This window comes from Haliaeetus albicilla, chromosome 18 (assembly GCF_947461875.1).
Source record: "Haliaeetus albicilla chromosome 18, bHalAlb1.1, whole genome shotgun sequence".
Taxonomy (NCBI): Eukaryota; Metazoa; Chordata; class Aves; order Accipitriformes; family Accipitridae; genus Haliaeetus; species Haliaeetus albicilla.
The window spans coordinates 6,582,521-6,597,155 of record NC_091500.1 but is presented as its reverse complement, the minus strand read 5'-3'; the positions used below and the strand labels follow the sequence as shown (position 1 = coordinate 6,597,155).

General features: G+C 43.3%; 1 protein-coding gene across 1 annotated transcript; it reads right to left on the bottom strand.

The window, feature by feature from the left end:
- Positions 1–14,410, bottom strand: LOC104316848 (meprin A subunit alpha-like). The gene is made up of 13 exons (XM_069806584.1): positions 14,330–14,410; positions 12,963–12,987; positions 12,798–12,851; positions 11,025–11,065; positions 10,863–10,938; positions 9,891–10,008; positions 8,318–8,493; positions 7,889–8,110; positions 6,844–6,990; positions 3,230–3,445; positions 2,424–2,897; positions 2,088–2,261; positions 1–85 (listed from the first exon to the last, which is right to left on the bottom strand). The coding sequence occupies exons 1-13, from the start codon at positions 14,408–14,410 to the stop codon at positions 42–44; spliced, it is 1,848 nt and encodes a 615-aa protein (XP_069662685.1). The 3' UTR covers positions 1–41.
- Positions 14,411–14,635: the final 225 nt, after the last annotated feature.

The window sequence follows — 14,635 nt, the reverse complement described above, 5'->3', positions numbered from 1 at the left end:
GGATGACTGTTCGCACTTGTAGTGAAGAGGTTGAGGGCACTTCATGGACGGACTGGGACTTCAGATGTAATCAAAGGGGTGAGATCTGCAGGAAAAGACAAAAAGTAATTAATTTAATACATGGAGCATATAGTACAGTTCTATTGTGTAATTTGGGATGACTTTCAGGCTGATTCCAGGAACAAGAAACGAAGCAACAATAATTCACCCAAATATCTCTAGAGGCTGCAGCAGTACCCAGCGAAGGAGGTGAGGGGGGGAAACTGGAAGGGCAGCGAGCTGCATGCATGCACGGTACTCCAGTCTGCGTCTTTCTCAGCCCCAGCCAGGGATCCTGGGATTACTGAGCTGGAGGGAGACTGGGGCGAGAGAGTAGAGGGCTTGGGTCAGAGGTGGTCTGAAACAGGGCTGGGAGGTGAAGAGAGAGGGGGAAAGGCTTGTGGAGAAGTGGGAGGCATGGGGCAGACCCTCAGTGGTTATACAGAGACAACATCCAACTTTCATCAGAGGGCAATGTAACACTGCCCCGGAGTTTTTAGGCACCCTGGTATCAAAATGAATATTCAAATGCAGAGACTGGAACCTTATAAATGTGACTGCATTAGATTTAATATCTAGAAATTAAGCTGAACCCGTTTATAACTGGAGACTAAATGCAGTCTCCTAACAAGTCTTTCTATTTCTTAACTACAATTTCACCTAGCAGCTGCAAATGTTTTTGGGACCGCTGGCACCCATATAACACAGCGGGACTGAATTTCCCCCAGTGAATTACTGCCGGTACAAAGTGCTGTCAGGGAAAGCACAAAGAGGCCTCAGCTACTTTTCTTATGGCTAAAGGGGATTTGGAAGTGTTGCCAAATGCCCTACATAACCTGCAGAAAAGCTGGGCCATTCTGTATGCCAGAAACGTAGACTGGTCTTTGCATTTTTGTTAGGCAGCACACATTCATGGTTAAGCATTCATGGGAAGCGGCTTTCCCACCTTGCAAAAGTTCTTGCCATTTCAAAAGTTTCTCCATTCTCTGCTGGAATGAAAACGAGAACTTTGCATTTTTGTTTCATGAAGAGCAAGGGAGAAATCCTTCTGCCAGGAGAGTTCACAGCCTGGTGTTCTCAGCCCTCAGTCGTGTGGAGTGAGTCTGGATTATCACAGGGTACTCTCAACTATCTGAGACAAGTGCTCTGACCTCTGTACTAGGGTCGGGTCTGATTTAATGATTATTTACTTATACAAAGTGTTTCCACTTTCCAGGCACTGACATTTTCCAAAGGAAACCCACTTCAGAAGGGTGATAGGATTCATCTCACCCACCATTAGTCATCAGGGATGGATTCCTTTGCAGCCGGTGGAGATCAGCACATCAGAAGAGCAGTTCATCACAACTATAATGGAATGGGATCAGCTGCTCCCCAGAGGTACCCGTTGCTCTCAAATGACCCCCTCAAAGGAGTCCAGAAAGTTCATTTTTGGACACCTAACATGAGGTAAGATGAACACGGCCATCTGAAACGTGGCTGTCACAGAGGATGGGCATGCACAGTCCCTTTGGCCTGCTCAGAGGGATACCTGCCTGCCAGGCTGCCCTCTGCACCAGACAGCGCTTCTTCTCTCTCTTCCCCTTCCCTGCTGCCTTTGGCAGAGCAGAGCGGCCGCACATGGTCCTGACAAAAATTGCGACCTCAGGAGAGAAGCTTTGGATCAAAAACTCCTTCTGCCAGTTTTTCAAGGTCTGAAAAGAACCCCTTCATTTTCAAACCACAATTTTCTTAAGCTGGAGGTGATATAGGGGTGGTGGCAATTGGGGACACCATTAAGTAGACTGATCTTCAATACATGGAAGTATAATCTGTCCTGAAAAATCTGATTTTCAGGGACCAGAGAATCAAGGTCATCCACAGCGTTTCCTATTGGGTATTCAAAAATCCAGACACCTGAAATCACCAGGCACTTAAAAACCATGTTCCTGAAATAGATTACTCTCTAGATGTTTGCTAATCACCCTCATCTTTTGTGCTTTCCTTACAAACAGAAGAGTATGTACCTGCTCTGTTCTGGTGGGGATTCTGATATTATAATACTCTACCTTCAAAATCAGCAAAGATGAAAAGACTGTCATTTTTAAGGAATTTTTTCCAGTGCAGCTCCCTGTGGGTCAGGAATGTATTCCAGCCAACACCTGGGCTGATGTAGCAGTTGCAGAAAGAAGAAAACTTTCCAGTGACAGATGGCTTGTCCCACTGCAGGGTGTCATTTCTGCCTGTTGTGTAAAAATATAGAAGTAATTAAAGCTGATCTCCAGTCAGCCAAGTAGTGTTACATGCAGAGCAAATCTAGCCTGGCCTCTCGGCTTTCAACGATTTTCTCCAGCTTGAGCAAACCTCCGCGTTTCTATATTTCTCCCTGGCGCACTCTGACTTACCATGTACTAGTTGGTTTGGGTCTGTAGTAAAGCTAAGGCTGAGGGACATCCTGTGGATTACATCGGGGTCTTGATCCAAAACAGACAAGACAACTTGTCTGTGTCCAGCTGGCCATTCAAGAAGGCCATCGTTCGGACTGCTGCAGAGATGGAAAGTAATCCCCATGTAATTCGTGTAGGGTGATGAACTTCTTCCGTGAGGATACAGCTGTAAAGCAAAGGCATAGCCTTCCGAGCTGTAAAATACAGGGCTCATGATATAATCACCCTTTGAAGTACTGTTAAAAAGGGATGTGAAGTTTCTGATGTGCCAGACGTTGGTGGGGCAGTTCGTCTCTGTCAGGCTGGTGTCATCGATGGCAATCCCCCCCGCAGACTTGGCTGGATCTCCTCTGATGCCCTGAAACCCATACCGGAATTTGTTTTGGACGCTGAAGGGAATGCTGGCCAGTTTCCAGTGATGTTCTCCGTCAGCTGAAGGGGGAAATACATATATGTGAGAATGGAAAGCCCGGTACTCAATCCCAAATCAAGCTGTGTCTTCCTCAAGCGCCCTGTGAGCCGTTGGTTTGGATGGAGATTGTGTGATGCCCTGCACCCTAGCTAATCTGGGAACAGTCTTAAGGAAACCGCTCTGAGCCAAATTCTCTTCTCATGGGCACTAACTCTGGAGTTACTCAGCTGAAGCAAATTACAGTTAGATTTACGCTGGACACTTGAGCAAACTTTCATACAATAAACCACGCCAGTGTTGTCTCGCATCAAAGTTGCCAGCGCTTCAGCTATGAAACCACACTTTCACTTACCTGTAATAGTGCGCAGCTTTTCCATCCGTCTAACATTTCCAGTTCCATCATCTTTCTTAACCCAGATAACTAGCTTATCCTGTGGACTGCCATTTAACCTGTAGAAAAACTGAAGGCATTTTTCCTTCTTCCTTGGATAAAGGATGCGAGATTCCAGAAGAGCTGACTGACCAGCATGTCCAGTTTTTGTATCTAAGTGCATGAAATATCCTCTATCTAGGAAGCACAAAACACAGTTGTGTGAAAAAAGTTTTTGATCCATTCACTATGAAATGCCAGTGCTAAATAAGCTTTAGTGCAGTTTTCACCTGCCTGAGCTAGAAAGTTATTTTCAAAGTTATTTTCAAAAAAAAATATTCCAATAGGAAAGAATTTTCCCTGAATTGCAGTATTAAAATGAAAACACATTGAAATACAGCTTGCAAACTAGTGTTTAACTGATTAAACGAGCACACATTTGGTTCCATTCTTTAGAAATTAAGTATAAACCGTACACGTGCCAATCCTGCCAGTGTGTGCAAATGTAAGTGTATGTACTTGGGCAGGGATTTTTTGAAGACAAACTAGGAAAGTATTGGAAGGGTCCTGTTAGGTCAAGACCTTCAGCATTCTGCTTTGCCTAGAAACCATGCCCTGTAAGCCTTTTATCAATAGATCAGGCTTTGATATTTTCATGATTTAAGCCCCGCCAGCAGCTAAGCACCACACAGCCGCTCGCTCACTTCCTCCCCACTGACACAATCAGGGAAAAAAAAAGTAAAACTCGTGGGTTGAGATAAAGACAGTTTAATGGGACAGAAAGGAAGAAAAATATAATGATAATGATAAATATAATGATAATAATAACAATAATACGATGACAATAATAACAATAAAAGAATTGGAATATACAAAAGTGATGCACAATGTAATTGCTCATCACTTGCCGACCAATACCCAGTCAGCTCCTGAGCAGCAATCCCCCCGCCCCAGCCAAGTCCCCCCAGTTTATATACTGGGCATGACATCCCATGGTCTGGAATACCCCTTTGGCCAGTTGGGGTCAGCTTCCCTGGCTCTGTCCCCCCCCAGCTTCTTGTGCCCCTCCAGCCTTCTTGCTGGCTGGGCATGAGAAGATGAAAAATCCTTGACTTGGTATAAACACTACTCAGCAACAACTGAAAACATCAGTGTGTTATCAACATTCTTCTCATACTAAATCCAAAACGTAACACTATACCAGCTACTAGGAAGAAAATTAACTCTATCCCAGCTGAAACCAGGACACCTATAAAAGTAGCTGAAGACATTTTTGCCTTACTTCTGCTATGGGTAGAGAATTTATTAACTTCCAGCCCAATTACTTTGCATCAACTCATGCCTTCTCTTGCTAATGTGTTTGAAATAACTATTTCTTTTCTTTCATCGTTAGTCTGCAATTCTGTCTGTGGGCTGGAGAGATACTTATTCTTTGATCTTCCTGGTTACAAAGGCTGACCACTTGCACCCTCATCACCTGCATCAGCCCCATTATGTATATTCCAATTTTAAATCAGCTTCGTGAAGACAACTGAGCAAGTGCATCAGCTTCACCTGATAGCCTCAATTCATCCTCTCTCTGTAGGAAGTGTCTCTCCTGACAGCAAGGACATTTTCAAGCTGCATCATACTGGGGGGTTCCAAATACCCTGTGGCTACATCTATAGGTTTGCACTTTTCTGTCTGTCTGGGAGGCGACTGATGCAAATAGCAGACACGGTATAGAGAACGACTCTGAATTGCCACCTGAAGCCATTCTGAGCTCCACTGCTGTTTCCAGCTACATGCCTGTGCTTGGATGTGTTCCCATAAGCATCGCTGGCCTTCTGCAGTAAGTTCCCCTACAAATACCCAGTAAAGCTGCTTATTTTCCAATAACTGCTGACGCATTTGCTCTCAGAAAACTTCAGAAGGCCGGCTACTTAAGTTTTAAACATTTTTTTCTCCCCCCTCGTGGAAGCTGAGCAGTTAATTATCTGTCACCAGCCACAAGAGGCAGGAAGGTGCTGTCAGCTCCCCAGCCACATGCTCTGCCACCCACCCAGAACCTTTACAGTGTCAGCAAACCGCACACCCTGCAAACTGCAAGCAAACAGCCCGTCAAACAACAGCCAAACAGACTTGTTCCTCTCAAACCAAGAAATTGTCTAACGATGGGACTTAAACAGCACCCCTGTTCATTTTGCTCCCTGCTCGGAGGATCTTCCAAGTGCTGGTTTTGCAGCGCGCCTTTCTCCAGGCGCACATCTGCCCTCTCAGACCCCACACGTGATGAGAACAGGAGCATCCCCTCGCCCTGCCCGCTATGCGTCTGCTCTCCTTCTCACTGACAGTAAATTTGGTATAACTGCAGGATCCCCAAACTGTAACCAAACACAGCGTTAGGCAGCAAACACGATCTGTTACTGCCAAAAGCCATCTGTTACTCCCTCCTCCCTGGGCGCAGGTTCCACAGAAATGGCTTTCTTTTCTATTCAGTATTTTTTTCCTCTCCTGCACCGTGAGACACTGTTGTGACTAACCACCACTTGTGTTCTGGGAAGCAGACGTGCCTAACTGTGACCACTTGTACACAGACCAGCAAGACTCATGCTAAACATGACTTTCAAAAGAAACTTGTTTGCTGGAGGATTTTTGGACTGTCTATGTGATACTCCTCTGCAGTGTTTCATTTTCTCCCCACTGCCTCTGAAAACAACAGATCCTACTCGATTCCTGTGTCCTGGCAGCTATCAAAATACTGCAGAACTCCATACAATCATATTTGTTCAATGTGTGTTTAAATCAGTGCGGTTGGAGCCAAAGCCTCAGTCAAAAGGACCCCATGCAACAGTCTCCTTGGAAGAGGAGAAATCACTGCAGGTTTGCTTCCCAGATAATCCTTCAGCCTCCCTGTGTGGTGTGGCTCGAACAAACTTTGAATTGCCAGCAGCTACACCCTTCTGATACGGCTCTGCATCACACAGCAACCCCTCCCTTGAAAAGTCTTCCGAGGGTGGTTTCCTCCTGCTCTGTGACACATTGCTGAAGCTCAGCTTCCTATTTTAGCAATCCTGGTTTTGTTTCAATGTCAGAATTTGTCTACAAACAAGATTTGAGTATTGTGACATTTGCTTATGCATGTCCTTCTGCGGGGATGCCTCAAGTGAACTCCTGTACAAAGGGAAAGTGTCTTTCAGCTTTAAACAAAAACTAGAAAATTACTCAAAATCCTGTAACATATACATAAAAGGAGGAAAGTCTCACCTAACTAAATTCTATGGAGTTTCACTAGAGTCACTTGTGGCATTCTGGTGGAGCTCCCTTCATTTTAATGGAGCTACCAAACAACTTATAGCAGCTAAGTCTCAAATGGTCATTTCTTCATGAGATATTACAATGTAGGGAGAAGATTTAAAGAAGGATTAAACATTGCAAATTAAAATTATTAGCCTTTCTAGCTGAAAATTCAAGAGTCATGGTTAGCATGAGGTATACAGTGATTAACATTAATAGAAGGGTATTTCTAATGTCTTATTTATCTCTGTATGTCTTCATCCTCACATCTCATAAAAGCATGGTAAAGTTTAACGACCATCTAAAACTACACCTGTTACCTGCACAGCTTCCCACCAAAGTATGGTCTTCATCTCCTGGTTTGCTCAATGTGTGGTCCCATCTAGCACCATCTTGTCTACTTTGCACCATCCCACAGATATTGATGTATTCAAAGGAGCACTGGTCCAAGAAGGTGAGGCTCGAAGCTGCCGGGAACAGAGTAACGTATTTTACCATGTCCATTAATATCAAATAAAGCTCTCACTGGTAACCCCATTCCAGAGTGTTTGCATACAGCACTTAACATCAGCAAATATGTTCTTAATACAACTGAAGACTACACAGACTTTCACATCTACGTCTCTGTTACCACACATAAATGATGTTTCCTCCTGAAAGAAACATCTTATAACTTTCTCCCCTTCTCAGCTGAATATTTCCTTGTGGGAACCAGCTTGGCCCCTATGTACTAGTTTTCCCTTTCAGACATTCATCATGTTCTCTAAGCCCACCTCGAATAGGCTCTGTGGCCCATTTCTCTCTTCAGGGTGTAAATAGGAAGTAGTTCTGCTGAAGCTAGAGGAAATATTCAGATGTATGTTAACACAGTACATCAGTCCCATACAGCATGTTGAGTATTTACTTTCATAGCTTTGCCAGTGGAGCTGGAAAGCACAATTATCGCCGTTTGTGCTCCTGACCTCAGTTTTCTTATCAAACATCATGTAGGCAGAAAAAAGAACTTGAAATACACTGATTTCAGAGAACCCAATTCCAGACTACTGTTTCTTGAAGATTTTATCATCATCAACAGCACGACGATCATCATCCATGGAGGAAATGCTAACTATTGCAAGTAATATTACAGAATAGTCCATGTGAATGAAAGGCATTAGACGCTTGATTCACTTCAATGGTATTCTATAAAGAAATGGGGATCTGGCTACCATGGAGCTTGCTGCTGCATAAGAACTATAGTTTCTCTCAGCATTGTGAGAGGATCCCAAGGGTGAATTGTTCCTGCTCCTCTCATGTGACTCCATCCATGTTATCATGAAGCTTGAGTAAGGATTTTCAAATACGTGTGTGAGAAGAAGGACTTACTGCAGTTGTACATGCGGTTCAGCTTCAGTAAGTCAATCCTGCTGAAATCCAACCTCTGCCCAATGATCTCATTAAATTCAGGAATTTTTGTTGTGATGGAAGGAACGTTGCTATTGATGTTGAAAGAATATGGTCCATAGTGCAGGACCGACTCATAATCATATGGGGTATTGAGGTCATCGAGGAAACTGTCATTGTGTTTGTCAAAGGCATATGCAAAACCTAGACAAAAACATACACAAGTGATTAGGTAAGACCAGAAATAGAACTTAGCACATAACATCTTTTCAAAATGCTTTACCTGTGACTAAATAATGGTCCAATTGTCAATATGTAGGCAGCCATTCTCAAACAGACACATTTTAGCATAGGAAAAAAAGGGACATGCATCTACAGATGATTCTCAATCATTTCGGACCTGCATCATACCTTCAATAATTTCATCCCACCATATCTGAACATAGTCATCGCGATCCGTCCTGGATTGCTCATGGTAAAATCCCAGGGCATGCAGGAGCTCATGTTCCACTATGGCTTTATAGTCACATCTCTCTCCTATAGACACTGTCTGGCCACTCTGAAGGTCCCCCACAAAAGACCAGCACCTGTAAGGCAAAGACTTAGATATTGCACCCATTTTGCATAATACCTTCTATGATTTGTTTCTACATATTAACTCAACTGCAAGATCAAGGTAAAAGTAAAAAAATAACATTTTTTAGAATTTCCCATCTGAGTTTTCCAGTCTTGCCCAGACTAGATTTGCAATGCCAGAATACAGAGCAACTTGTACCTTCAGCATCCTGCCACAGCCTGGCAATGAGTCCCTGTCCCAGATGTGATTGTCCTTGTTTCATTTTGCCCTCCCTGGAGGGCAGTGCATGCATGTTCTTCAGCTGGATGCAGTTCTTGTAAAGGAGGTGGTGATGGCAAATGCTATTGCTTTTCAAATCTGGGTAGCCCCAGCTCAACCAATATAGGAAGGAGAGTAGCAGAAGCTGAGCAGCACAGGAAAGTACAGCAGGTGCCTTATAACCTCATACACTGCATTGGCTGTTGTTTATGTGTATGTATTCCAAAGTACCTAAGTAAGTGGTCCAATTTTCAAAGGTACTGAGCAGCCTCCAGTGAACTCAGCTTGCATTGGCTTCCCTGGTTTGGTTCCTAAATACCAATTTAAATCCTAACTTTGCATGTCCATTCGGAAGTAATTCATCACTGTGTGTGTAAAAAAAAAACGCTGTCCAAAAATGCTGTGCACCCATCTCCCCTCACCCAAGGGCAGATCTACACTGGATTCCTAGACACAGACACTAGCTGGTGTCACCAGCTCCCTGATGGTCCTTCCCAGCAAGCAAGGAAGTCCCCTAACTTCAAACAGTCACAGTGTTGGCATCTGCCGCTGAGTTAGCTTCCCTGGCACCTCTACAGTCCCTGGATAGTAACAGGCATTTGGGATGTGAGTCACCAAACCTATTTTAGACTTCTATGTTAGGTGAGATGGTTTGTAGCCTGGAAGAGTCACGTCCTCCCCACTGAGCACAAGAGCAACCCACCGTGACCTGCACAGTGGTAGAAGTTCGTGGCTTCAACATTTGGTCGGGTAAACCCAACCATGCTGCTGAAAGCAAGGAAGAAGCTACGTGCTAATGCCAACACACTAGTGACATACCCTGCCCCTAACCATCACCAGGAGGAAGCATTTGCTTGTTTTCCCTGAAAGGGTGCCAAGAAAGGGATTAACTTTAGTATCTAGAATGCAAATGGAAATAAAATAGTCTTTTCTTATATTAAGAGAACATCAAAATGCAGATAATACCTTTGGTTAGTCTGTTTGCATTGGTTTTATCTCCAGTGTAATACAAATAAGCTCTGGGACAGAAACGTGGCTCAGGTATTTATGTCCTTTGTACTAGCAAGAATGAAAATGAATGTCTCCTGAGTTAGAAAAACTATCATATCAAACAAGGTGGTACAAACCAGATCGTTAATACAAAATTACCCATCCAGCTTCTCAAATTTCAGGTAAGTCGGTTCCCCTTCATAGGGCTTGAAATCAACACAAGACTTCAGCCTGAACATTTCAAACGCCTGCAGGATAACACCTTTAGCATTCAGATCTGAAACACACAGCAGAGGGTAACAATAGCAGTTGTTCTGCTTCTATAATATTATAAATATCTATAATTCTAGATAGAAAGTATGAACAAGCATGCATTAAAAATATGAACATGTATAAAAAATATCCACTTGGATGAAAGAGCAGGAAGCTGTTAGCAGAATTCCCTGACTGGCATAATTTTGGCAGAGGCCATAGGGAATGATAATATCTTTCATTAGACAAACTGATAGTGTTGAAGCAAACAAGCAGGCTTTTGGACATCCAAGGCATTGCTCAGGTTTTGCTGGGTAATTTTATTGCATGATACTATATAATTTCATGTATTGTAAACTTTGAGCTCAGGGCTAGTAAATACAGGAAAGATCCATGGGATTCTAACACTGATTTACTATTAGTTTTTACTAGTAAATTGTTCAAAATTTAAAATAGTGCCTAAAATTAGATGCAAACAAGGAGGGAGAATGCTCTAAACATTTTTACTTATAAAATATCTGCATTTCCTTTCTGCCTGTACTGAGCCGGGACTGTGAAGAAGAGAGAAGGCATGAAGGGTGCAGTAGATCAACATGCGTGTTCTTGAGATGAGGGTTTCCTGAGTGCATTATCCAGAGATCTCAGCCAAATACACTGATACTAGTTAAATCAGCATCCAGCTGCTCACTGGGGATGAGACACTGAAAACAATGCGTGCTGGGGCAGAGTTACGTCGCTCTGTCTGGCCAGCAGTAACAAGAGCACTAATGCAGCATAACTCAACAGCAAATTAAACAAAAGCAGCCCGGAGAGCTGGATAAAAACAGAGTATATCTAATGCCAGTAATACAGTGTTACCATAATAAAAAGTCTTATTACCCAGGCTGTCAGCTAGGATATAGGGGATGGGAAATTTCCATCTGTAGGAGCTGTTTCTCAGAGCATTCCTCTCCAGCTGTTAATGAGATCAACATGCTTGTGTTAACATTTTAAGCCCAATCTACACTCTTGCTGATGTTCGTTTAGATCAGCAGCACATACCGGTAAGATAATATCACCTTCAAAAAGCTTCCTTCCCATTTCTGAAATGAGATAAAAAAACATTTAGGCCAGAGTAACATAACAAGAACTACAATATGTTTTTTTCAAAGACCATGCAAACTATCAGGCTGCTTCATCAACCAACCCATTTCTCTTTAAACAGCAACTGCCCAGAAACAAGCAAACAAATAACCATTGCCTTACTATAACATGCCAGTCCTCCATCTGCAGCTAAGGAAGATTTTGGGTTGAATTAAGATTTCCATAACAATTTTGTAACAGCTGCCCAGAGAAGATGTTATTATTTTTCCCAGGCTTGTATCCTGAAACAGCTGTGGACTTCTGAACATTGTAGTTGATATATAGGTGGAATGGATTTGTCCAGAAGTTAGGCATTTAATAGCCTAATTAGTTAGCTAACCTAGGCTAATCATCTGGGATTCCCCACACGCTCAAAGGACAAAGACAAGGATTCCGGAGAGGGAAGAGGTTCAGTCCACCTTTTCAACCACATAAGCCTGAACCAAGCTCAGATTGAAGCAATTAAATCTTTGTGCTAAGTGTCTCAGATCCCTTTACAGCTGTGTGTCCATCCAATTGCCAAACATAGGTGTCTGGTGCCATTAGAGATGCACAAGGGTATCCAAAAGATCCACATGGACTGGTAGATACAGAGTTTGAGACTCCTTTCCTTTCTAGAGTGGTGCTGGAGGGGATGGATTTGAACTGGCAACAGACACCTGTGTTTTAAGCAGCTGATCCATATCTTCCAGGCTTTAAAAACACAGCATTCAAGACTCTTATTTTATACCTTTATTTTTTTAAGGTGCCAAATTCCCCGCTCAGAGCTGGGCCCAGACACCAGCCACTGTATAGGCCTGCTAGTGTAACGTTTTCATTTAATGCCCTCGTTTAAGCACAATCCCTCCATAGACAGTTCATCTTCAGATCTTTTGTTATAGAAATAACTTATATTCCCCTCACATACACATGAAGAGAAGAAAAAAATGAAAACAAAAAAACCCAAACCAAACAAAACTCCAACCCTACACCATGGTTTCTGTTCTGTCAGCAAAACCAGAGGAAACCTACACCAGAGCATAAAGAATTTATCAGGCAATGTCAGGAAATGAAAACTTGCTCAAGGCAATGCCACTGAAACCCTGGGGTGGAGATGAAGGTACTTAAGCTTGATATCTTGGTCATCAGTCATGCGAAACCAACCAAGTCACTTAAGATAAACACACATCAGTGAAGCAGAAGTTGAATTAAAGCCACTGCCAAGGTTTCTCCAGGAGACGTACTGCAGAAGAGTGCAGTGGGGAGGGGTGCAGGTTCAGTCCAGGGGTTGTTGACCCTTCCCCAGGAGCACTTGAGTGTGGTTCCAACTTTAAGATTAAGATCCTGGGCTTCCTACAAAATTATCCTTGTGGAAGTTTCCTGGCCTTTCCATCTTCCCTTTCCAACACCAACCTTTTATGGACTTTTCTGTCCTCTGCCCTATGCCCTGCTCCTGCCCTACCATCTTCTCTGATTGCTACCAGACTCCAAAGCAGAGGTCTTCTCCCTTCTCTCCAGAAGTACCTGGGGTTCATCCCCCACATTTTAACTGCCCTGCCCCTGTAGCCATGATACATTTGGGATTTTTCTCACAGAGGAGGGAGCTTTCAGCCCCCTCTGGTGCCATCATATCTGCCAGACTTGTGGTCCCCAAAGGCTAGCTCAGGTCTCAGTAATAATTCAACACTCTGCTTGCGTACTGTCCTGACTTACCTGAGTTTATTTCTGGAATGTCCTTTCTAAGCTGCCCTCCATCAACATCATGAGCTATCAAAAGAAATAATACACCTAAGTTAGTGATTAAATGACATGAGTTGATATAATTCACCATTTGATGACTGATAGACTTCCACTAACATAAAAATATTACGTCCTTACCTCTGTCTTCAGCAGAGCTTTGGATCTGAAACATAGAAAGTACAGTTTCAAAATCACAGACAAATGAAGTGAAATCTCACCCTGATCCCAAGCCAGAAAATGGAGAAGCAGGTGGGAATACCATAAAGGCAGAGGAACAGGTAACCAGTGCTGTGAAACAACATATCCTCCAGGAATACATTTCAGAAGATCATCTGGTGCTACCTGCCAGTGTAGATATAGTGTCCTGCAGGTGAATAGCTTTCAGAAGAACTGATAAGGATAAGCCATAAAAAAAGTTGAACTTTAAAAGGAAAAGCAGATTTTAACCTTATTAAATATTGTCGTAAGCCAACCCGATAAGCAATCTGCCTCCTCATTTTATAACTATTCTTAGCATATTAACCCTTGTAGCAATTGGGAGCTATTGAACTATTTAAAATTCCTGTGACTTCTTCAGAGATAATCTCACTCTTTTCTTCTGCTTTACAAACCATCCTGTCATGAGACTACCAAAGCTGTTGAGTACGGAAGTAACAACCTCTTCAAAAGAAGAGGCTTATGGTCTGCAACCTGAATAAACCACTTTAAGAGAAGGTTTGCTTGGTGGGTGGTTTTTTTTTTATTCCTGGAAACATCTCGGTAGATGTAAACAACTTTTTGTTTTCATCTGGTTCTATGGATAAAGCATCATCTTTAATGTAAAAATAGCGTTACTTTTGTAATCAACAAAATGCCAGCCATCAAGTTCTAGCAAAATGTGTGGGTTTGGGTTTCCTCAGGAGATCGTGAAGACTTTGTCTCAGAGTAGGAGTACAGCGAGGGGTCCTGGTTTGGTCCCACTCACACGCCTATGAAGCCATGTGCTCCCAATGTTTTGCACGGGAATCCCACCCAGGTCTTTCCCTGTGAACACAAGCCACCTTGAGAGTCCAGGGTCTCTACAGCTTGCACGCTCCGTACCAGCGAGTGCAAAGGAGGAGTTAATCCACACGCTTCATCAGCATCTTTCCCCCAGAGGCATGGTCACAAACCATCCCATAAAACCAGGGCCACAAGAGAGGAAACCGACCCGATTCACCAAAAAGCAACCATCAGTTCCCAGCCCACCTGTCACAGGAGCAGCAGAATGGGGGTGACAGGGAGAGAAATCGCCAAATCAGCCTCCTGAAACACAACCTGCAGGGGAAGAAAATCCACTAATGGCCACTTGGCACGAGCCAGCCCTGACTCCTGGACTCGAGGGCACAGATCGAAAAATAGGAACAGATTTGCCTCCTTGCCACCCAGTCTGTAAAAGTTCCACCCTCTTTAGACATGAAGGACATGGCAAATGAGATACAGAGAGAGAAGTGGGTGATTCATTAAATGCTGCTTCTTACTGATACCTGCTGCGGGCCAGCGGCGTTGTGTCCAGCGCCCATAAGGTTGATCATCACACACACACACAAGAAGAGTCTGATCACCATCACAGTTTGACGATTTCATTCCTGACTTCTTGCAGGTCTGAAGGACCTGGAGATCATCTGGTTTTACATTAATTCTTGCATTTTTAAAGTCAGAGAATTGGGTTGTTTTCCTCAAGCAATTCTGTTTTGAGCTTCCAGACAATATCCATAGACAATATCCATCCATAAGTGCAGCGACCCTCTCTAACATCATCTCAGTCAAGCATGACCAGCTTTAAATGATCC